Source organism: Dermacentor andersoni, chromosome 5, assembly GCF_023375885.2.
Source record: "Dermacentor andersoni chromosome 5, qqDerAnde1_hic_scaffold, whole genome shotgun sequence".
In the NCBI taxonomy this organism is placed as follows: domain Eukaryota; kingdom Metazoa; phylum Arthropoda; class Arachnida; order Ixodida; family Ixodidae; genus Dermacentor; species Dermacentor andersoni.
This window is the reverse complement of record NC_092818.1, coordinates 149,899,749-149,922,081: the sequence shown is the minus strand read 5'-3', so window position 1 is coordinate 149,922,081 and position 22,333 is coordinate 149,899,749. Positions and strand designations below refer to the sequence as shown.

The 22,333-nt window shown below is 45.0% G+C and overlaps 1 protein-coding gene across 1 annotated transcript in view; it reads left to right on the top strand.

The window, feature by feature from the left end:
* LOC126532133 (protein turtle-like) overlaps window positions 1-22,333 on the top strand; it is a 124,546-nt gene that overhangs the window by 61,467 nt on the left and 40,746 nt on the right. Inside the window, exon 2 of the mRNA XM_050179817.3 lies at window positions 8,535-8,870. Within this exon, the coding sequence (XP_050035774.1) occupies window positions 8,535-8,870 (336 nt within the window). The remainder of the gene's footprint in view (window positions 1-8,534; window positions 8,871-22,333) is intronic.

Below are 22,333 nucleotides of genomic sequence, written 5' to 3'. Positions count from 1 at the left end.
GCCCCCTTTTTCCGCCGTCTTAGTAGCGGTATGTGAAACGCTTACAAAGCTTACCCGCTACCCTGTGAGAACCACAAGTGCATGGCAATGATTTCACATCTGGAAATAATGGGGGCTTTTCGTGTATGGAACGCTTCAAATGCGTATCTATAAGTTAAATATTATCTTTGACCATAATTACTGAATGATAAGTATTTCCTGTATTTGCATACGTAATGCGAGACGCGTAGTTGGGTCACACATTTATCCGCAACGTTTCCCGCTGTGCCGCGTCGCCACCTTGAGTTTACATTTGGTGGAAGTGGGAAAGTAAGACCTCCACGAGAAACTTCGCATGTGCATGCGAATTTAAATGTGTGGACGAACTACTGATAAAAATTATTTAAGCAAGCGCACGAAAGCGTTATATGTGGGGACAATTTCAAACCAGTGAGTAATATGCAGCGAACGCTTTAGCGTGCGTGATGTAAATATGATCATCATAAATTTTAAATGCAATTGGTCGAAAAGAAACTTCACTGGAAATTGGCGCGTAACTTTGCAACGTCTGCAGTCTGTTTGTTATGCATTCAATGTGAGTCTCGTGCTTGCAATTTTTTTCGTAACGTTACCTGAACAAAATTACTTTTGCTGTACGCTATTCATTCCCTCTGCGATGGAATGGATTTTTGCAAAAGTGGCAGGAAAAGGGTTTGATGCGTGTCGGCGTGTGCCTCGAAAGCGTACATCGCAATCAGCACCAATCATGAGAAAAAGAGTTTGCGTGTAGCAATACATTGCAGAGCACAAAGGGAACGCTGGCAACTTCTTTTGGGGAGGAAATTGCTTCTATCATATGCACCGCCTTTTGTGAGGGTTCTCGGACTTCAAAAGCACGTTCCGTCTTGTTCGACATAAAAAATATAGATGAAATTCGTCAGGGAGTACGCAAACCATCGAATATAAAGGTAAATCTATTTGGCAGGAGCTACATCTATCTGTTGTGGAATCTCTATTGTTCTTATACAATTAAGGGCACGACAGATGGTTGGGAAATGTATCGACGGAGCCGGCGGTTATTTATTTCGAGTTTCCCTTGCAATTCAATCTATTTTTGTATGTCTGTCCTTTATTGTTCCTTCACACAATGGGACAAGGAGCAAAGTGAACGTTATTGAACATTCGTTCTCCTTTTTGTTGGTGCTCTTTACCGTGGCAACTATTTTCCCTTTTCTGTATGTTCACGTCACTTTATTCGTTCTCTTACTATATTTTTTTCTATGGACCTTTGTTTTTTCTAGAGCAGCAGACGCGGTTCCCCTTCTGATGGCATTTGCAGCTAGCTATTCTTTCTTCTTTCTGTGACCGTGTTTGTGTATATTATTATTATTATTATTATTATTATTATTATTATTATTATTATTATTATTATATGTTCTTCACTGAAATGAAATAGAGGTGGCGTCCTGATTGTGATCAATCAATCATTAAGATCTGTTCGGCGCCCTGACTGAGAATGTGCAATGGAATGCGTCTGGGAGGAGATTATTGGTGCTGGTAGTAATAGGCTATTAGTAGGGAATTTCTACGTTGCGCGTGATAAGAATACTGAGACTTGCATGATTATTCTAGCCACAATTGAAAATGTTACATCGGCCATAAAATACTCATAATCGGTGATTTTAATACGCTGGGCATTTGCTGGCAAACTGGTGAAATTTCAACCCAATCTTTTTACTAATCTGACATGTGTAACTCGGTACTTGATTTTATACTACTCAAACCTCTGTGCCAATGTAATAATATCCTGAACGCTTGTGACAATGTACTAGACCTATGCCTTAGTAGCGCAGAAGCTTTGAATGTGTCCTGTGGCGATTTTCCCCTTGTTAATTCAGGTAAATATCATCCCTCGCGTCCTATTTCATTACTATTCACGATACCTGGTACCAGGAGATTAAAGGATACAGCAACACCTCGGTGTTTTAATTTCTCAAGCGAAAATTACGTTGGTCTTTACCACTATCCTAATAATGCAGACTGGTCTTCAGTACTACAACGAAGAGATGCTAACGAGTAAGTCACGGCATTCGCGAATAATATTTATGATGAAATGAATAACTTTATAACACTAAAAGGTGCTAAGAGCTCTTAATGTCCCCGCTGGTTTTCTGTTGAACTGAAAACAGCTTTGAAGATTAAATACTATCCACAGGAAGGCATAGCGAACAAATGAGGACCATTGGCATATACAATTTAAATCTACAAGGCACTCTCTAAACGTCTTTACAAGCGTGATCATTCCCTCTATATGCACATGTGGAGGCTAGTACTTCCAAAAATTTCAAGTCTTTCTGGAGACACGTTCGTGAACAGTGATCCGACAATATGAAACAAGATACCTCTCTGCTTAGCGGTGTCAGCCAACCTGTTCCAGAAGTTACGGTTGCCTTCGCCCAATACTTCGGGTCTGAGTACGGTGCAGGGTACAGTGACTAAGTTAGCTTTCGAATTACGTTTCCCTGGATTCAAGTGTATCCATTTCAGAAGAACTTTTCTTTAAGAGCATCAAACGCTTAAAACCTTTTTTTCATGTGGTGCTCATGACATTGCACCTACTTTGATTAAGACGTATGGGTCCTTGCTTGTTCCAGTGGTAACTTATATTTTTAATTCTGCTTTAAAGATGAACATATTCCCAAAGGCTTGGAAAACAGAGCGGGTCGTCCCCATCTTTAAGTCAGGGCTAAAGACTGCTGCGAGTAACTACGCGCCTATTTGTTTCTGCACTCTGCACTCAATAATTTCATTCTTTGTTAAAAAATACTATCATTCCTGAGTAGCATGGATTCGTATTGGGACGCTCCGCTACTACCAACCTCGTTAGCTTCATGATGCATGCCTCTCAAGCGGTGTATAAGGAAAGCTGGATGTCATTTATTTTGACCTCAGTAAGGCGTTTGATGTCGTATGCCACAAAATACGCCTTCAAAAATTAACACAACTTGACCTGCACCACTCTGTCACAGCGCTGATACCAAGCTGTACCAACGCGACCGGTATTGCTACGTTAGCGTAAGCGGTCAGTCGTCATAACTTTATGCCGTTACAAGTGGAGTTCCTCAAGGGTCCGCCCTGGGCCCGCTTATTTACTCGCTATTTATTAAGGATGTTTCGGCAGTCATACAGAACTGTTCAATTTTGTTATATGCTGATGATGCCAAACTTTTCGTAGCATTGAAAAATGCTAATAATTGCGCCGCTCTTCAGAAGGACATTGCGAATTTCGCGTCATGGCGCGCTGGAAACAAGCTGGTCATAAATGCATCACAAACGAAAGTTGTAAACTTCACGCGAAAGAATAACAGAACTTTATTTCCCTATAGCGTTAAAGAGTTCCTCCTATCAAGAGCTCAGGGAACAAAGGACCTTGGAGCATACTTCGATAGCTCTCCGAGTTTCTCGTCCCATGGTCAACAGACGAGGCAGCTTGCACTTCGAACGCTCGGCACAGTATGTCGGGTGACGAGAGACTTCAAACAACCTGGGCCATTTGTAACCTTATATAAGAGCGTATGCCTTCCAGTTCTTGAGTACGCGTCTATCGTTGTCGGCGGCACTTGCAGATCAAATTTTGAACTTTTCGAAAGTGTGCAAAAAGAGTTCACATCTATATTTAAACATCGATTCTGTCAAAAGTCTTCCATCACCATAGAGCTAACACAGACGCTCACGTTACTTACCCTCTCCTGTATGCGCAACAAATAGGATGTTCTCTCTCTCCACAAGTTAATACATGAAAATATATGCTGCTCGCACTTGCATTCTAGTGTGAGCTTTTACATTCCGCCGAAAGGCACAAGGAAATAACGCGCGTTTCAGCCTTTAGATTTATGTGACCCTCTATCTAGAGTGCAGGCGATATATAATGCCCATTCAGAGTGCCTGGATATCTTCTTGTCTAAGTTTAATATTCTCTTGAAAGAGGTTGCAGAGGAATTTCAATAACTAAAAAAAAAAAAGATCTCATATCTGTCGTGTGTTCTGCCATTGTGTAATCCTTTTTCTGATTCTCCACTTTTGCTTTGTATTCTCTTCGTGTACACGTCTTATGCAGTGTTAAAATCCGTATTCGCGAAATTACTCTTTTTTTATGTGTGCACGCGTTTGTATGTGTCTGTGGGCGTGCGCTATTTTTCCTGTGCATTGTTTTGCCGAGTGCGCCAGCACCAATACCCTCGTGGTTGTCCCTGGGCACTTCAGTAAGCACCTTTACCACCACCACCACCACCACCACCACCACCACCACCACCACCATCATCATCATCATCATCATCATCATCATCATCCTTATTATTATTATTATTATTATTATTATTATTATTATTATTATTATTATTATTATTATTATTATTATTATTATTATTATTATGTTCCTCGTATCGTGATTATTTGTCGACGTTTGTTAGTATAAGTACCCGTGCCCGAGGCCTGCGCATAATGAGGCCTCATTATACCGGGAGCGTTTCACGCGATAATACGGCGCTGGAGCTCTCCGAGAGCACCAGTGCCACTACGAAAAAAGAGAGCAGAGAGCGAAAACGTTACTCTGTGTATATGCACCTACGCCCGAGACGGCCACCCCCACTTCCTCGTGGTTAGAACCCGATCCTTTGTGTGGTACCGCAAGTGAGGCGTTGTTTGCCCAAGTGAGCGGAAGACGGCGTCAACTCTGTTTGCCTTGAACACACGAGCTCCTCAGGCGAGTTCCATTAGATGCTCTTTAGGCGAGCACGAAGTGTGTGTGGCCTTCGGTGCGGACGGGGCCTTCATCGGACGACGTCACGTTCAGCTGGTCCCTGCGGTGGGAGCGCCTCCTTGGCGTAGGCTCAGTGAGAGTCTAGAGAACCGAAAACATTTTCTTTTTTGCGGGAGTTCTTTTTCTACGGCCTCAAAGCTTAATTCAGAAAAGCATACCGCTTTTCTTGATCCAAATACGCGATTCTGTAGTGATTCTTGCTACCTGTCTGATTTCCAGCTTGTAATTTCCCGCCGTGATCTTATATATCTGCCTTCCTCTTGTTTTTTTTTTTTTTGGTGCTGAACACACGAACGCTTGACGAAGAAGAAAGAACCCCTCTGGAAATGAAAGATTTAAAGACGACCGAACATTCTGCTCAGGGACGTCTCTGATCCAAAATTTTTCTGAGTTGCTTCCTCAAAACATTCATTCTCGTACGTGTTCATTCTTGGTCTCATTTGGTGAATGTGTTGTTTTCGCAATTTCATTGCAATCCTCGTTCGGCGCGTTTCCGTCTTCTTTCGCTGACATGATTTCTGTATTTCTTTTTCACTTCTTTTGTTATTTCACAACCAGGGCAGCCAGCTGCGAAAAAAAAAAAAAGAATTCTCAGCCATGTGAATGATCTGAACACAGCGGTGCCCTCTCGCGTGAGTCATGCCACGCCCAAGTTCGTGTCTACACTAAGGTCAAAACAAAAACAAGAAAAAAGTTAAGAGAAAGCCAAACACGTTGTTTTACTTGCTTCTCTTTTTATTTCTTTTTTAGTAAGCTTTTCTTTTGTCTCTTTCATGCCCTGAGAAAAACATGATGTGGCCCCTGGTAAAAAAAACTGCGCATATAATTTTATCATTCAGCCAGCATATATCCCTGGCTTTTCGTTCGCTCATCCGCTATTAGAAATTTGGCAGTGGCTGCGCATTTCGGGCTACTGGACTGAACCGTTATGGCCCCGGCTAACACATGCCTCTCGTCCACCGTTTCTTGCCTTGCTACTAGCATTTTCTTCTTCTTCTTCTTCATGATCATGATCATCATCATCATCATCATATTATTATTATTATTATTATTATTATTATTATTATTATTATTATTATTATTATTATTATTATTACTCCACGCAAGATTACCAGAGAACATAAACCTTTCCATGTTCCTGCCTGTCATCACCAGCACTAAACCACCCACAGAATACAAAATCTTTACAGCGCTTATTTTAATTATCTCAATAGAGGGTTCCTGGAATGAGGAGACTTCCCACCGTGAGTAGAATAGGGGCTTACCCCGGGATACTGTTTCCAAAATAAAAGTTTATTCCTCCTCCTCAATATAGTTCTTTTCAGAGCATTGCGTTGTTGAGTCAGATTAATATACTGTTCAAGTGCCCTTCTCCTGCTTTTTCTTTTGTATTCCCCTTGCGACTTGTTGTATGTACATAGCTATTCTTTTCAAAGTTGTTCTTTTATTCATAGTTTGTTTATTTAATTAGCCGGACGTTTCGTTTTCTTTTTTTCAATGTATGCGTGCGCCAGGACTTAGACCTCATACTTGTTCCTGAGCACCGTAAATAAACGATTGATTGATTGATTGATTGATTGATTGATTGATTGATTGATTGATTGATTGATTGATTGATTGATTGATTGATTGATTGATTGATTCTGCGCTTTCAGGTAACGCACTCGCAAAGCCATATTCGAAGGTCAAATCAATAATGAGAGAGAGAAACGAAGAGGGAGATGCAGGGATGTTAACGTTGAATAGAGTCAAAGAGCATGCAATCTTTGCGCACTGCTTTTCTTTTTCAACAAGCTACATTTCTGATTTGTTTTCACTGTAGACTCTCGCTCGAGGGAAGAAAAAGCTTTCAATAAGCCCGCAGCCAACAGACTAAGACAACCGCTTCCGTCCTCTCATGGGAAAATAGCCGGGGAAGGTCACGCTAGGCTGCGCCTTTTTCCATGGGAACAGAAAACGAGGCTGGGACGCCGCTTTGCTGGGAATATTCCAAGCTTCCTTTCACTCCATTGTTCCGTCAGGAATTTCGCTTCCGTTATCTTAGTTCGCACTCGCAAAATTTCGAATACATTAATAGTACACAAGGCACTAGGTGATAAGAAGCGGCAAAGGAACAGATTAGAAAAAAGAACACAGTGTCCGTTTGAAAGCTCCCACGGACAGTTTCGAGCCGCTGCACTTGCGCCTCGCACAACTGTCGGGTCTGATACGGAAAAACTGTAACATATATTATACCTATAGGCCCATTTCAACGAAAGATTAGAATACTTCTTACACAAATTTCTTATTACTTTCTTTTTATTCCCATAATTAATAGGATAATTTAGGGAGAAAAACGGTGCTGGCTACTTCTGGTTTGTTCTCTGTCGTCTTACTAACAAAACAAAAATAGAAAGCAACCAAATATTAGCATGAAATCCGGGAGTATCAGAACTTTGCGTGGATGTCTTACAAAACTAGCTACTACAACGGGACTAACTAAGTTATCCAAGAAAATTACCCTAAGCCCGCTATGATAACTTGCGCCAAGTGAATAAATATAGCTATTCCTTCTTTATTCTTGGCCATCTCAGTCACCCGACGGAACTAGGAAGGCTGAGAACAAGCACTTCAATTTGGACTACTAGAATTTGATTAAATACCGAACAAAACGAAACTCATCGCTTAGCACCCCTGTCTATATGTCCTTCGCCTTAGTACTGAGTCTTGTTTTGTTACCATGATAGCTCAGAGGCTTTAAAGAGGCTTCGAGTCACTGCCAAAACTTTGTTCGCCTGGTTGCGCAGAAACGCACTGACCATAACGGGCCTCGGTAAGTTATTCAAGAGAGTGAGTGCAAGGTAGCAAAGATAACGTGAGCTTACGCATGGTAAGAACATCTAAAAATATGTGCTTGATCCCCCGTAATAGCGCTACTGCGTTTTCGTTGCTTATGATCAGGAATACCCACACGCATACCTGGTCTGCTACCTGCCCCAGAGTGATCCAAAGACGGTACCCTAAGACGCCTTAAATACGCAACATACTTAGTTTGCCTGTACGAAGCACGCATCTTTAAATGCGTTGTTAGGCATTCCTATACAAAAATCAGCTGTCGTAGTCATTTGCAGAGGAGATGCATGCACATGCATAATTTTTTTTCCAGACAGTAGTGCTCTAACAGAAAGCCGGTTGGCCCGATCCCCACAAAAATACAGTATAGCTAAAGCTCCCGATAACTAGCGCTCATGATTGCTCCTTTGAAAGCATTCCGCATAGTGCAGAGAACACAGAAGTACGCATCGAGCATTCACAAACAAACGTCCTTGAACCTAAGGAGTATTGACGCAGTAACAGTGTTCTGCTCCTAAAGGAAATGCGGGGGTGACGTAGCTGTTGAAAAGAGGTTCACATTATCGGGCACTCATTATGGAGGACGCAGATGAGCGCAATACTTCGTAGTACACCTGAAAGCGCAGTAAATAATGTAATTTTCACGGGCGTGATTATTAGACTTGCTTTCCTTAATCATGCTATTATGCGAGTATTGCAGGTGCCTTTGTTTGACATAAGCTGCCGGTTTCCCGTTGTGTCAGTTGTACTGTAAAGATTGTCCTGTAAGCATGCCTAATAACAATGAAAAAAATCACCTAATAAAATACCCGTCAAGTTCTGATTGAATATACATGCTCTAACGATCTCTAGACGTTAATTTCGTCACTGAGAGTTCTTGTTTTTTTTTTTATCTTCCATGCAGCTTCTATAGTGTACACGGCCGTAGCAGGTGGAAAGGTCGCGCTGCCATGTGACATCAGCCCGCCGTCGCCAGACGACTCGGTGACGCTCGTGCTATGGTACAAGGACGAAAGCCTGGCGCCCATCTTCACGCTTGACTCACGGAGAGATCACGTCGACCAGGCGCGACAGTCTCCAGCTCCAGGACTCGAACGACGACTCTTCTTCGACATGGGCCACTCACCGGCCCACTTGCGGATAGACCCCGTGCGTGAAGGAGACGCTGGCGAGTATCGTTGCCGAGTGGACTTCCGGAGAGCCCGCTCGGTGAACACCGTGATCAACCTCAAGGTGATCGGTGAGTTTGATCCCGAACACGGGCTCATTATGTACTAAAACTCGGTAATTATACACGTATGTGAAGTGCAAGCTAAGCCGCCTATAGATAAAAGCAGCTAATCATATTTTCCCACGGCACCGCGTAAGTGTCAACTGCGGTAAGGAATGAGAAAGGAGCATTGAGATAATGCAGTAAGCGGAGATCGAGGAGTCACTCTTTGGTATAGCATGATCATTCTGAATATCACTCTTTAGAATGGTCCAAATGGCTGACGCATCGCACCAAAACAGGATGGCAGATAGAAATAGTGTATCAGCCAACTCCTAACTGCTGCGAACTGGAGAGGTGTGGTTTTGTTTGAAATACACAAGGCGGAGGCATCATGGCGCGAGAGGTCGAACGCTATGTTCATTTCGCCAAGGCGATGTGCCAGAAAATGCTGTGCGTGAATATTAACGTAACAGCGTTAACGACCCCGTGTCACAGAAAATTCGGCGTCAGTGTTGGCGCCGGCTGCAATGTTCGTATGAGAAAAACCATCCCGAACCACGCATCCCGATCCACGCAGGCTCTCCGTGTGGCGCATATGCGTTACCGACCTAACTCAATTTATCAAGGCAAAGTAAATAAGAAAGTTGTTAAAGAACGACATGTACACAACCTAGAGACATGATACCGCAGGATTGTAATTTAAATATACGAGAAAACATAATTCTGTTACGACGAAACTCAAGCACAAACCCTTTTTCCGCCTGCCATTTGAGGTTTGTGGTCTTAGTATAGGAGTGGTGCGTCAGCTCGGTTCCTTGCAGAACTATCAATATGGTGTTGCAATGGCGTTACAAGGAATAGCGCTCTGTGGTGTGTGTTTCTCTTCTGTGTGTCTCGTCAAAATGTTGCGCCATCCAACCTCTAAAAAAAAAAATAACGACCAGAAAGCTTGCCTTCGTGCAAAGCGTTTGCCGTTGGCGTTTCCAGGAAAACATTACCGTCATGTAAGCTGCACTTGCCGGGAAGCGTGAGAAGCAGTCAGGGATCTTGGAATGCTATCGCGTTTTGCTCTTAAAGACGAAGTTTAAGCGTCCTCTAAACTTTTTTGCCTAGGCTACGCGAACGATACTGCGAATAGCCTGGCAACAAAGTCAGAAGAAGTCAGTCCATGGTGAACTATTAGGAGAATTAGGAAGGATGGAAAGTCAGCAAAGGCGAACGAGTATTCATGGTGTTTTCACTCTCGAGATAGATCAGCCAGGCTATTCCCTCTTTTTGGCAAGGCGTTATAAATCTCCAATTGCCTCTTTTTTTTTTTGCGCAAAAGCTACAGCTCTTTGCAGCAATATTGCTGCAAAGAGCACGTCTCCCAAAATCTGAGAGCAGATCATGTCGTTACTCTCGAATGAACTTATAAACTGGTCCAGCGTTTCCCTTTATTCTAAGACTTTTTTTTGGGTGGGGGGGGGGGGGGGGGCGGATAAGAAGCTTAGTGTGCCATCCAGATGAGACAATACAGAGCTTGTTCACTAAGTGCGCCCACTATATTCTAAATTTATTTGTATAAGCCCGCACATTTAAGTAGAAGCCGCGTACAAAATACAATTTCTCGGAGGAGCCCTCATAGCGATATATCACTTATTTAAAACAACACCGATCAGCCGTCAGGTTTCACGGGCCAGAGGTATTTGCTGTACAAATGAAACCGGCGCTTAAATTTTGCCGTCCCTTATTTACGAATGCAGGAAACATGGACCTGAAACCCAAACGCTCAAACATCCTTGCCATGGCGAGGCCTATATACATATATATACGTAAGGGCTTGATTACCACTTCTCCACGAATCGACCCGGTTGAAGCGTCTGAATAAATATTTCTGTAACCCTCTGCTGCTGTCGCTACGTCTGATTTTGGGATGAATGCGAGCGCAAAGGACACGCTCTTGTAAAGGTATATAGTATTACGATATGATCGGTAAATACCCGAGAGACGAGCCGCCGTGAGAACGACGACGAAGTGGGTCTGTGCCCTTGGCGCGAGTGAATGTCGGCCTGGCGCTCTGGCTCCATTCTAGTGTAAATAGTCTGTAAATAGCCTCTTTTGTCTGTGTCTTTCTACACGTAACATTCTGGTGGAGGTCAGCGATCCCCGTCCTCGCCACGGAACTCCGGAGTGGTCGGTACGTCGAGCTTGTCACCATGCCTCCCGGTGACGAGCCCGCCTCTGCAATGGCTTCGGCTGGTCCGACTGCTCCCGTCGTCACGGTTGCCCAATATCGCGACCCTGGTGTGTTCTCTGGCCTGGAGGGACAGGACGTTGACGAATGGCTCAAGCTATATCAACATGCCAGCGCTAATAACAGGTGGGACCCAACCATTATGCTCGCCAATGTCATCTTTTATCTTGGCGGCACGCCACGCGTGTGGTACCAGACGCATGACGAAGCGATCAGTAGTTGGGACTCTTTCAAAGAAAAGCTACGGGAACTGTTCGGCGACCCCATTGGCCGCAAGGTTGCCGCGAGAAAGGCTCTTGCGTCTCGCGTTCAGACATCTACAGAGCCGTACGTTTCCTACATCTGCGACGTCTTGGCTCTATGCCGCAAAGCTGACGATGCTATGTCTGAATCAGATAAAGTGTCACATGTCCTAAAAGGCATCGCCGACGACGCTTTCAATTTGCTTGTTTTCGGCAATGTCTCGACAATCGACGACATCATTAAAGAATGCCGTCGCCTTGAACAATCCAAGAGCCGTCGTATCACACCCCACGTCACGCGGCTACCCAACACCGCTGCTACGTCGACATGTGAGGGTCGATCGCGTCAGGCCACCACCTGTGACGACGTCACCCGTATTGTTCGCCGCGAGCTTGAGGCCGCCTGTTCGCCAGCTTTCTCCACGACGCCTCCCGATCCGCCAGCAACCACGATTGCCATGATTCAGGCCGTAGTCAGACAGGAATTTGAGAACATGGGTCTGAACTCCGTGTGTTCAACATCTCAACCCAGCGTTCCCCAGTTCTCCACCGGCCCTCCTCGTCCCCGACAGTCCTTTTCCGCAACATCTCGCCGCAACCCGTCCGATTGGCGTACCCCTGATGACAGACCAATCTGCTTTCACTGCTGTCGCATCGGCCACGTCGCTCGTCACTGCCGCAACCGATGGCCTCCGCCTCCTCGGACATACGCCGCCACTTACTCCCGCACCTTTGGACCTTCTGTTCCCTATGCCACCCGCCGTGAATCCACTGCCGCTGATGCTCCTCTTCCGAACCTTCGCTACAGCCGCTGTGACACGTTGTACCGACGGTGAAGAGCACAGACGCAAAACTGTGTATCACGAAACGAGCTTTTTATTGGGCGAACCTGGGTCCACAAAAGCAAGTGACACTGAAAGCACAACAACAGCGGCGAACACAGTCGGCGATCGTATAAATCTGATGAGCGGGTTAAGCACATCGGTTTTTATACTTGACTCGTCGAAGGTTCCAGCGTAATCGCTGGAACCGCGTACCTTTCATAAAGTACAATCCAATTCGCGTCGCAAGGCTCGGTGGCAAGCAGCAACGGATAGAACAATTCATAACATCGGAAAAATGCCCTTGCATACAGTCACGCCCTGGGCCGAGCGATAACGTTTAACATTTGTTATTCGGTGAAAAAGTGGTCAGCGGAGACCAAAAATTAAGGGAACGGGTCAGTATTCAGGGGTGAGAATCAACCTGCCGGCTAGTCCGCTCTCTTATTCACGCACGAGACCCAAGCTGAGATAGCGTTCGTCCTCAGAGAGCCATATAAGGGCTTTGCAAGCTGCTTTCTGTTCGCCTCTTTTGCTCGTCAAGCCAGCAGCTACAGACACGCGTGACGAGCAAGTTAATTAGGTAGGCGCGAACAGAGCGTGCCTAAGGCGTGAAAAAATACTAGAATATTTGAAGGAAGACACAACGAAGACAAAGGTAATTAGGAGTGTGGCATCGTGTCTCGAAGCTTGACTATAAAAGTGAAAATCGAAAAGCGTGGCTGCCTAATCCGACCTCCCCCTCCCCACCCCCACCCCCACCCCGCACTCGTCTCAAAAAACCAAAGCTGAGCAGCGAAGCTTGTTTCGTTATTCTCCTGACCGTGTAAGACGGACTTGCCAAACGTGGTACCTTTCGCTTCGGACACCCCTGTCCTCGTAATTGCTAGGGTGAATTCCTGTGCGCTTCCCCAGCACTCCGTCTTCTTTCAATTTTGTCGTTTCTTACGCAATTGTTTTTTCATGTGAAAATTGTTAAGGGGATGCTACAGAGATGGTAAATTCCTGGAGGCGAAATGGGCTCGAAGCGCTGAGTAACCTGACTTAATTAGGACATGGTAGACACTGTTGGAGAAAGACAAAGAAAGAACAAGTGATGGAGGAGCCAGATTCACTTACAACTACATGCTGAGTTCGCACCACTCCAGCCTGGGTGTTTTGTTAAAACGAAGTTCGTTTGTTTAACTGCTTGGTACCGCCTGCTTTATTTGCAGTTAACGGTATGTGGCTACTGAGAACTTGATTGCAGGAATTCTTAAAGCATTCCCGTACTTCTATCCTTGCCCGCAAGTTAACAAGGAAAACTAAGACACCGTATACGGGGTGTTTCACCTAACGTGTGCCAAGGATTAAGAAAAGAAGTGATTAGACGGAGCTGAATAAAGCTAATGGCATATAGTTTTACATTCCAGCTATTTAGTTAATTAAATAAGCTGAATTACGCAAAATTTTTAATATTTCCTGGCCAAGTGCATTTCGTTGTGTCCTAGAGGGGGTTAAGAAATAACCTATACAATTTTTTCTGGTAAGGTACATGCTGCGGGTCGATTTCTTTCGGCGTAGGCCAAAATACATAGGCACATGCCCTCCACGAAAGCACATGGTGCTGCTTGCATTAACATGTTTGCTCTGAGCCAGCCGCACTTTAAATTCAAGATCCGATCAAACGCGTTCTGTCCAAGTATTTATCTTTTCCGCCTTACAGCCTTTTCCGAGATTGTTAAAAGACGTGTTTCGGGCTTCATACTTTACTTCAACTTTGCCTACAAGTGCGCTTACTCTGCAAGCACGGCGCTTCTTTCTTTTACTTAGTGTTTCTGCTGTACCGAGTAATCAAGTTCGGTTGGATCTGTTTACACTTCCTCACAATCCACAAAGTTTGCAGTGCACTTTATGGTTTTTCTATGTTATCAGCATAGCGGAGAGCGTTCTTGGTTGATTTCATTCTCTCCACACGTTCCCGTGAAACAACAGATGTTTTGTGAACATACGGCTTAAATTTCGTTGTTTCCCGTGTGTAAAGGTGCAATGGGATTTCTGAAACTCTGAATGTAAACAGTGCACCTAAACCACCACGACAGTATCTTATATCGAACGTTTCGTCTTCGATTTCCTTGCACAATGCAGCATTTTGATGGCCATAACATGTAAAAAAAGAAAAAAAAAGGAAAGTACGACTTGCCCAGAAAAAGCCGCGAGCACTCCATTCTGAGGCGTAGCTGCTCGCCGGGGGACATTCCAAGAGGTTCAGAGCTGATTATTAGATTCCAATGCGAAGGAGCATACGAATTCTCTTCCTCGTTTGATCAAAGCGGTGGTGCGGGGGACACAAAAGAACAAACACTTATACAACCTGACAGCTCTGTGAACTTTACTGTCGCGAAATGCTAGTAAGCATTGCCTGGTTCCACGCGGCGCACTCGCTGCCCTAAAAGAAAGCATGGCGTCAAACTTCGATATTTGCGTGCACATAAATACAAAGCATTCCTTAATCTCTTCCAAGGTTGCAGACTTTAGGAACGACAATAAACAATCAGCCAGCAATCTTAGCTTTTAGCGTAGTAAGAGAGGAGAGGATGAAAAAGATAACGAGTTGGTCGAAATCATGAATGTATTTCAAAAACAAAGAAATCTGGCAGTCACTTAGGTATCCTTACGTGATATGAAGGCTAAATCATAACGACTTGTCTAAGTTCACACCTTAAATTATAATTCCACCTTAATTCACCTTATTCCACCTTGATCTAATTTGGACCAACTTTAATCCACTTTAATCCACCCTAATTCCCCATAATCGACCCTAATCCGCTTTGATTCACCCTTGTCTACATTAACGCACTTAAAATCTGCCTTAATCTACTTTAAGCCACCTTAATCCAATTTTGGGAGTGCGCCAGTTTCAGCGTCGTGGCGCTTTACCGTGGGATTTTGCAGTGCGAGACGCAGCAGGTTCGCCATCACATGGTCACGTGGGCTTTGGTACCGTGGGATGACAACGCCGGACGCCGGAGTTTTTGACTTCATGGGAGTTACAAGGCTTTCTCCTTCAAAGAAGAAAGGACGCGCTCTGTGCACGCTGACGCAAATAAAATGCCTGAAAGATCGCAAAATATCCTTGCCGCAAAATACAGGAGTGTGGAGCTGGGCGACAGCCATTGGAAAGGACACAAACGTACATACGCACAAAATTAAGCAGTCGCAGACACGGTATATAGTTCCGCCAGGAGATTGTCTTTGCGAGCACATGCGGCGACGTCCCCGCGCTTTTCTGCCTTCAAGCTCCGCGAGACGAATCGGCACAGATCGCCGAAGCTCCAAGTACTCGTACGTTGTTCCCTTTTTAGAGTATGACAAAGAAGGACAGCGAAAACGAATCAAAGAAGGAAGAAGTATTTGCGAAAAAAAAAAAAGCAACGAAAGGCAACGTCAGTACGCGATGGGAGAACAACACGACCTTTTATCAACTCCCTGTCCCTGCACTGTCTGGTTTGCAGTGTTGAGCTTAGAAGGACGACGCAGCGCCAGCTCGCACGCCCTCCTTGCAGTCATTGGGAGTTGTTGCTTGGCTTCAATCCTCTCCTCGGCTTGTGCGAACGAAGGAGTGCGCTTCAGAACCGACGAATGGCCCCGTCCGCGAAGAAGACGATGTATGTCGGCAGCTCGTCCAGGCGACAGCGGTGGCTCCTGGAAATTCGATTTCCCCTCTGTGCACGGTCAATAGTGGTCTCTGTTTGCCGTTGCTTGGATGCCATGATTTAGGCTCGCCCTATGTTTGCCCCGACATCGTGTTTCGTGTTCCCTTCGCCAGGTCCGTCTGGAAAAGGGTACTGCTGTTCGCTCTGTCAATAAGTGTGGCACGGACAAATAAGGTCCAAGATATGTAAGATTCCTTTAGTACTCGGATATAAGTACAATTTTTTGTTTACAAAGGATACTAAATCGGCGAAGTCTACAACGCCCTCTGAGAAAAATTCAGTGCAATTGTCTGCGCACCAATACTTTACAAGAATTCAAACAATGACATCTCTGGGCTACCGCAGAACTGAACTTGCTTTACCGACGTTAGAGCTTGCAATGATTTGCACAATCGCTCTCCACCTTTCAACTGCACTTCAGGTTTTCAGGTCCTCGCTTTCTATTTTTATTGTATTCATTTATTCAAATACCCTAAAGGCCCGGTCAGGCATTACATAGGGCGGGAACAACAATAAGCACAAAGCAACGCAGCACTACGATGTGTACAGGAGTCGTTGGCCGTTACCAGCACGTTGAAAAGAGAAACTCAGAGTATCAAGGCAGATAGCAACAAACATCAACAAGCATTCAATTTTGACATAGAGTCGCGTTATATATATATATATATATATATATATATATATATATATATATATATATATATATATATATGAAGGTGGGAGGGGATGGATGAAGGTTACAGCCTCAAAGTGACGTTTCAGGCTTGTTACAAACGCTTCGTAATCAATGACAGATGCAATGGTGCCAGGCAGAAGGTTCCATTGACCGATGGCGAGGACGAACGGCAAATGAAAGAAGAGATTAGTGCGAGCGAAGATGGGTGCGTCTATGAGTTGGTGGTCAATGCGTGGGAATATTCGATGCGCTGGCGTGATACGGGACACAGCAAAGTAGAGTGGCTGAAATATAATTTGTGGAAAAAGGACAGAATGAAAGTATTCTACGTTTTTCAAGAAGAGGTAACTTGAGAGCTTTCTTTATTTCAGTCACATTCGCCGTACGCGAGTAGTGCTTTGATATGATTCAACCAGCTTTATATTGAAGAGACTCCAATTTTGTTATTAAGTATGTCTGGTACGGGTTCCAAATCAAAGAGGCGTAATCCAACTGCGAGCGAACTAATGTGGTGTATGCCAAAATCTTTGTGTCTGCATTAGCTGAACGCAGATTAAGTCTGAGAAATCTGAGTGTTTTAGAAGTCTTGTAAATAACCGTATTTATGTGAATGTTCCAGGAAAGGTCAGATGCTAAATGGATCCTTAAATATTTTATGACAGGTACCGATTCTACGGTCATGCTGTTTAGAGTGTAATGGCAAGGTTCGGGGTCAGGTACTGTGGCAAATCTCACGACTTTTGTTTTTGAGGTGTTCATTTACATTCGTCATTACGTGCACCAATTGTTAATTTTTTCTAAGTCCGATTGTAACCGAAGTGAATCAGAAGGCTCATTAATTTATCTGTACATCACGCAATCATCTGCGAACAATGTGGCCGTCGAACTTAAGTTATTGCTTAGGTTATGTCAATAATATATACTAAGAATAAGATAGGTCCGAGTACAGACACTTGTGGTACTCCAGATTTAACGTGGGAGAGGGTGGATGAATGTCCCTTAACAAAGACTGATTGGTAGGGATTGGCCAAGAAAATTGTAATCCTAAAAATAACCTTCGAATTAATGTAGAGCAGGCGTTTCTCTAGTGGTACAGTTAATGAATACAGGGCACCATTCATAACAAATATATTGAGTAAACAGCCGCAATTGCGTGCTTACTCACAAACCAGGGTTCGTGATTCACTTAGCCAGTTAAGCGCAGGCTATGCTATATCTTGTAAATAATCGACTACATTCTTTTAAAACGTTTGTAGAGTCCAGTCAAAAAATACTTGGCGCTACTGACAATTTCATATCAGCAGTAAAACATATTCAACAATATGAAAGAAGCGTCCAACTGAGCTTTGAGAAGAATACAGAAACTGCAGATACACATCAGTGAGGCTCTCGCAAATAAACGCATTTATCAGATATTTTTTCCAATTCTTCTAGCACGCATGCACAAAATGCACGCTACGTTGTGTAGCAAGTTGTGAATGTTGATAGTGATGCCAGCGAACAGCTGCACAGTAGTGGTGCGAAAATTGTATGCATCAAGGAAATGGCACGTTAATAATTAAAGCAAAAGAAGCACGCCCACATTGGAAATACAAATTGGGCCCTTAGCATTAGCATAGTGTTCTTCTGGAGCCGAATTTGCAAGACGTTTCATTCATAAGGGTCCTTTGCCATTTTCCGATACCCCTCGGCAATATGTCCAACATCACGATTAGCTAGATTATTCTTTTACGAAGAAGTGTAACGTAAAACCTTTTTGTGAATACGGATCCCTTTATGTAAGGATGAGTCAAAGTCTACCCGGGTGAGTAGAACGTAACAAAAAAACAAAGAAAAAAAACATCAGAAAGTAGCGCTACGGTAAGGTTCGCCAACGTTCCAAGTGCTACTAGCTTGTAACCTACACGTTATATTGCACGTAGTGTTCCAAGGCTACGGGAGTAGCATCCCTTTTGCGCTTATAAAACAAAGAAAAGATAACAGAATTTAGTGTAAAACATAACGCCTAATGCTAGGCACGAAAATACAAGGTTCTTAACATAAACGTTGTCTCCATATTGACGGGAACAGCAAATGCGTGCCTTTATCTCTGCGGTCTTCTAGACGTCGTCCAGTCGCCGATCGACGGCAACATAAGTCACTCGGATAAGCGCGAATGCTAAGAGGAAAGCAATGTTACCTGAGCGCGCTGCAGAGCAGCACCACATTCTGTCCATGTCTTCTTTCAAAGGCTCGTGTCTGGCCTCGTTGGACTATTGATACTGCGCAATATTTGCTCGAATGATGCACCACCTGAAATGGGCATAGCAGCCTTCAGAGAACTTGTCATCACTGCAGACGCTGCATCTAACTATTTTCAAAGATGCAGCACCACCAAAGCATAAGCCATCTGCGCGTTGCTAACGGCGAGAGGCTGGAATATATAAACGCCTCAGGAGCTCGTTTCATTGTTCATTGCGCGCTTTACGCCTCAGAATATTCTGGTAACGGAGAAAAAAAATCAATACCAGTGAAAAATCCAAGTCACCCAAACTGAAAACCAAGAGATCAAGGCAAACATGAATGGTTGCAATGTTGAATCGCCACATCATGCTCTATAAGCATAACGCATGTGAAAAAAAAAATTCAATGTATTGTAGTTAGATATCACAGGGAATAACTTAATTTACGTGAGCTCCAAATGTAATTTATACTTGAAAATGTGCAAGCGAGCACACTCGTCCTGAAGCCTGCAATTAAAAATGGAGTAGTTTTAGAAAATGAACTTCACATACGTTGCATAAGAGCAATTTAGAAGTTATTACGAAATGTCACCGTTAGTATCGGATGCTGTACATATAACATTGCTCTTTTGCAAACATTCGGACCGCTTTTATCTTACATGTTTTACCGTAAGAAGACGACGGTTCAGAGGAAGATGAAGGCTAGAAGTGCCTATTAGCAGCTGCTGCTGCCTTGACGAAGACACGTCTCCATGTCAAAACTTTGGCCTCACTGACATTCCTTGTTCTAACAGCGTTAAAGCTTATTGGCAATCATTTAGGTAATGTTGATAAGATTACCTGGTTGCTATTGCACGTGAAAGAAGAGGAGGAGAGGAGGAGACAAAGGAGAGGAAAGACAGGGAGGTTAGCCAGTGTAAGTACCGGCTGGCAACCCTGTGCTGGGGAAAGGGGTAAAGGGAATAAAAGGTGAAAGAAGAAGAAGAGGAAAAAAATGGAAAAAAAAAAGAAAATTCATACAGTAACGCGAAACTACGCGCTACAACGTTCAGAGGCGGTCGCACAATTCGCATGTCCTTAAAAACTTCAACAAAGCCCTTAAGGCCTTGAGTGCCGAAGCCCGTCTGGACCAGTGTCCTAGAGCTTTTTCCTCTGTAAAGGGGCGATTGTCCAGTTTTGCGAGAGCGGTCACGAGCACTTTTCTTCGCACTGAGTAACGGGGACAGTCACAAAGGAGGTGTTCAATCGTCTCCTCGCAGCCGCAGGTGTCACAAGTAGGGCTGTCGGCCACTCCAATGCGGAATGAATAGGAGTTTGTGAATGCCACGCCGAGCCACAGGCGGCACAGAACTGTCGCTTCCGCTCGTGGCAACCCTGGTGGTAGGCGGAGTTGCAGACGTGGATCCAATTTGTGGAGACGTGCGTTCGTGAATTCGCTGGTGTTCCACAGATTCTGTGTAAGCTCGCGGGCGAGGGAGCGAAGACTTGTGGCTGCATCTGTTCTTGACAGCGGTATGGGTGTAATCTGGGCACCATCATGAGCCGACCGGGCAGCGTCATCCGCACTGTCATTTCCTGAAATTCCACAGTGACCCGGTATCCACGGGTAGATGATGTTGTGTCCCTTGTTGATTGCGTGATGGTGGAGTAGTCGGATGTCTGCGACTAGTTGCTCATTTGGTCCATGGTTGAAAGGGGACATCAGACACTGAAGGCCTTTGAGTCACATAAGATGGACCATGAATGTGATGATTTGTGAACAATAAACTCCAGAGCAGCACGGATAGCTGCGAGTTCTGCAGCCATCGATGATGTAATGTGAGATGTCTTGAACTTGAGGGTGACGCACTCTGCGGGAATCACCACTGCTCGAGCTGAACTATTAGAGGATACAGAACCATCTGTGTAAACGTGGATGCGTCCTCTGTGCTGTTCATGTATCACTGAAAGCACGGTTTGTTTGAGGGCGAAAGTTGACATCTCCGTTTTCCTTTTGATACCGGGAATAACAAGAAGAGCCTGGAGTGGATGGAGGCACCACAGCGGTTGAGATGGTCGTGCTGCAGGCGTGAAGTTCGACGGTAAAGTTCCATGGTTGGCGGCAATAATCTTGCTAAACGCTGAACGAGGTCGAGTGGCAGGAAGGGAGGCGAGATGATGCTATGGAAGTCGGGCGAAGTGCCTGATATGCATCCTTAAGGTGTCGACTTGAAGATACGTGTTGATGGGGTGGTCATGCGCGATGGCTATTGTTGCTGCCGTGGATGCACATCTGGGAAGACCAAGGCAAATTCGCAGAGCTTGAGCTTGTACAGATTGGAGGGCACGGAGGTTGGTCTTGCCGGTCCCACCCAGTACAGGTAAGCTATAACGCAGGAGACCAAGGAACAGTGCGTTATAGAGTTGGAGCATCGCACTCACAGACGCACCCCATGACTTTCCCGCAAGAAATCTGAGCACGTGGGTTATCATGACTGACAGTGACAGTGACAGTGACAAGAACTTTATTGAGAGTGTCCTGAGGAACTTGATTGGGGGAACCGAAGGTTCCCCGATCAAGTTGGTGGCTCCGCCCACGACGGGACAGGGAGATGGTGACTCTCCGCGACGTCGCGGGCCCTCTGGACGGCCTGTAGTTGGTTTGGGAAATCCGAGCTCTTCAGCAAGGCGTCCCACTTGGACTTGTTATGAAAGTCGGAGCCCGCGTTGTACGGGCACAGCCAGAGCATGTGGTCGAAGGAGCAGCACGCGTGACCGCATTTGGAGCACGATTGCGGAAAGTTCGGGTCTATCCAACTAAGCGCTCTCGGGGTGAGGTACGATCTCGTCTGTAAAAGCCTGAAAGTAACAGCCTGAGCCCTGTTCAGTTTCGGGCTGGGGGGAGGGAATTTTCTCCTGCTGTGTCTATAATGTGACGTAATTTCGTGAAAGGTTGTAAGTTTATCTTTGAAGGGGCAATCCTGCGGGAGAGCCGGACCGCTAGCTCGGGCGCGGTTCGTGAATTCAGCGCCAGGCAGTTGGCCCGCTCGTTAGGGTTGCAACCCGCTCGGTTAGTTACATCGTCCATATAGGCCGGGAACCATGCTATAGTATGACCTGCGGTTTCTTCTCGCGTATTAATACGAAAGCATCTGTTAACGATGTCGGCTGCCTGTTTACAAACTAGAGCGGACGAGAAAGCCCTGACCGCCGTGCGCGAGTCGGAGAAAATGGACGCCGGGCCTTTTGCGGCTTGAAGAGCCAAGGCTATCGCGGTTTCCTCCGCCTCGTTGGCGTGTTTAGCGTAGATTGATGCGGCGCTGATATGTGTTCCGCGCGCGTCAACGACCGTGATTGCAAACCTGTCTTCGCTGCCATATTTGGCGGCGTCTTTTTAGGTAGGAGATATGAGTACTCCAGGAAAGGTCTCGATCGATTATCACTCCTAGAAAGCGGTGCGTCTTCTCGTAGGCAATTGGCTGTCCATTAATTCTGATAACGTACGGTTTCATTGCTTTACGCGCGAAAGCGACTCTATATAGAGCACTTCTCGCAGGACAGCTCCAGACCTCGTGCTTGAAGATAACCTGATGTTAGTGTGGCCGCTTTTTGAAGTCTG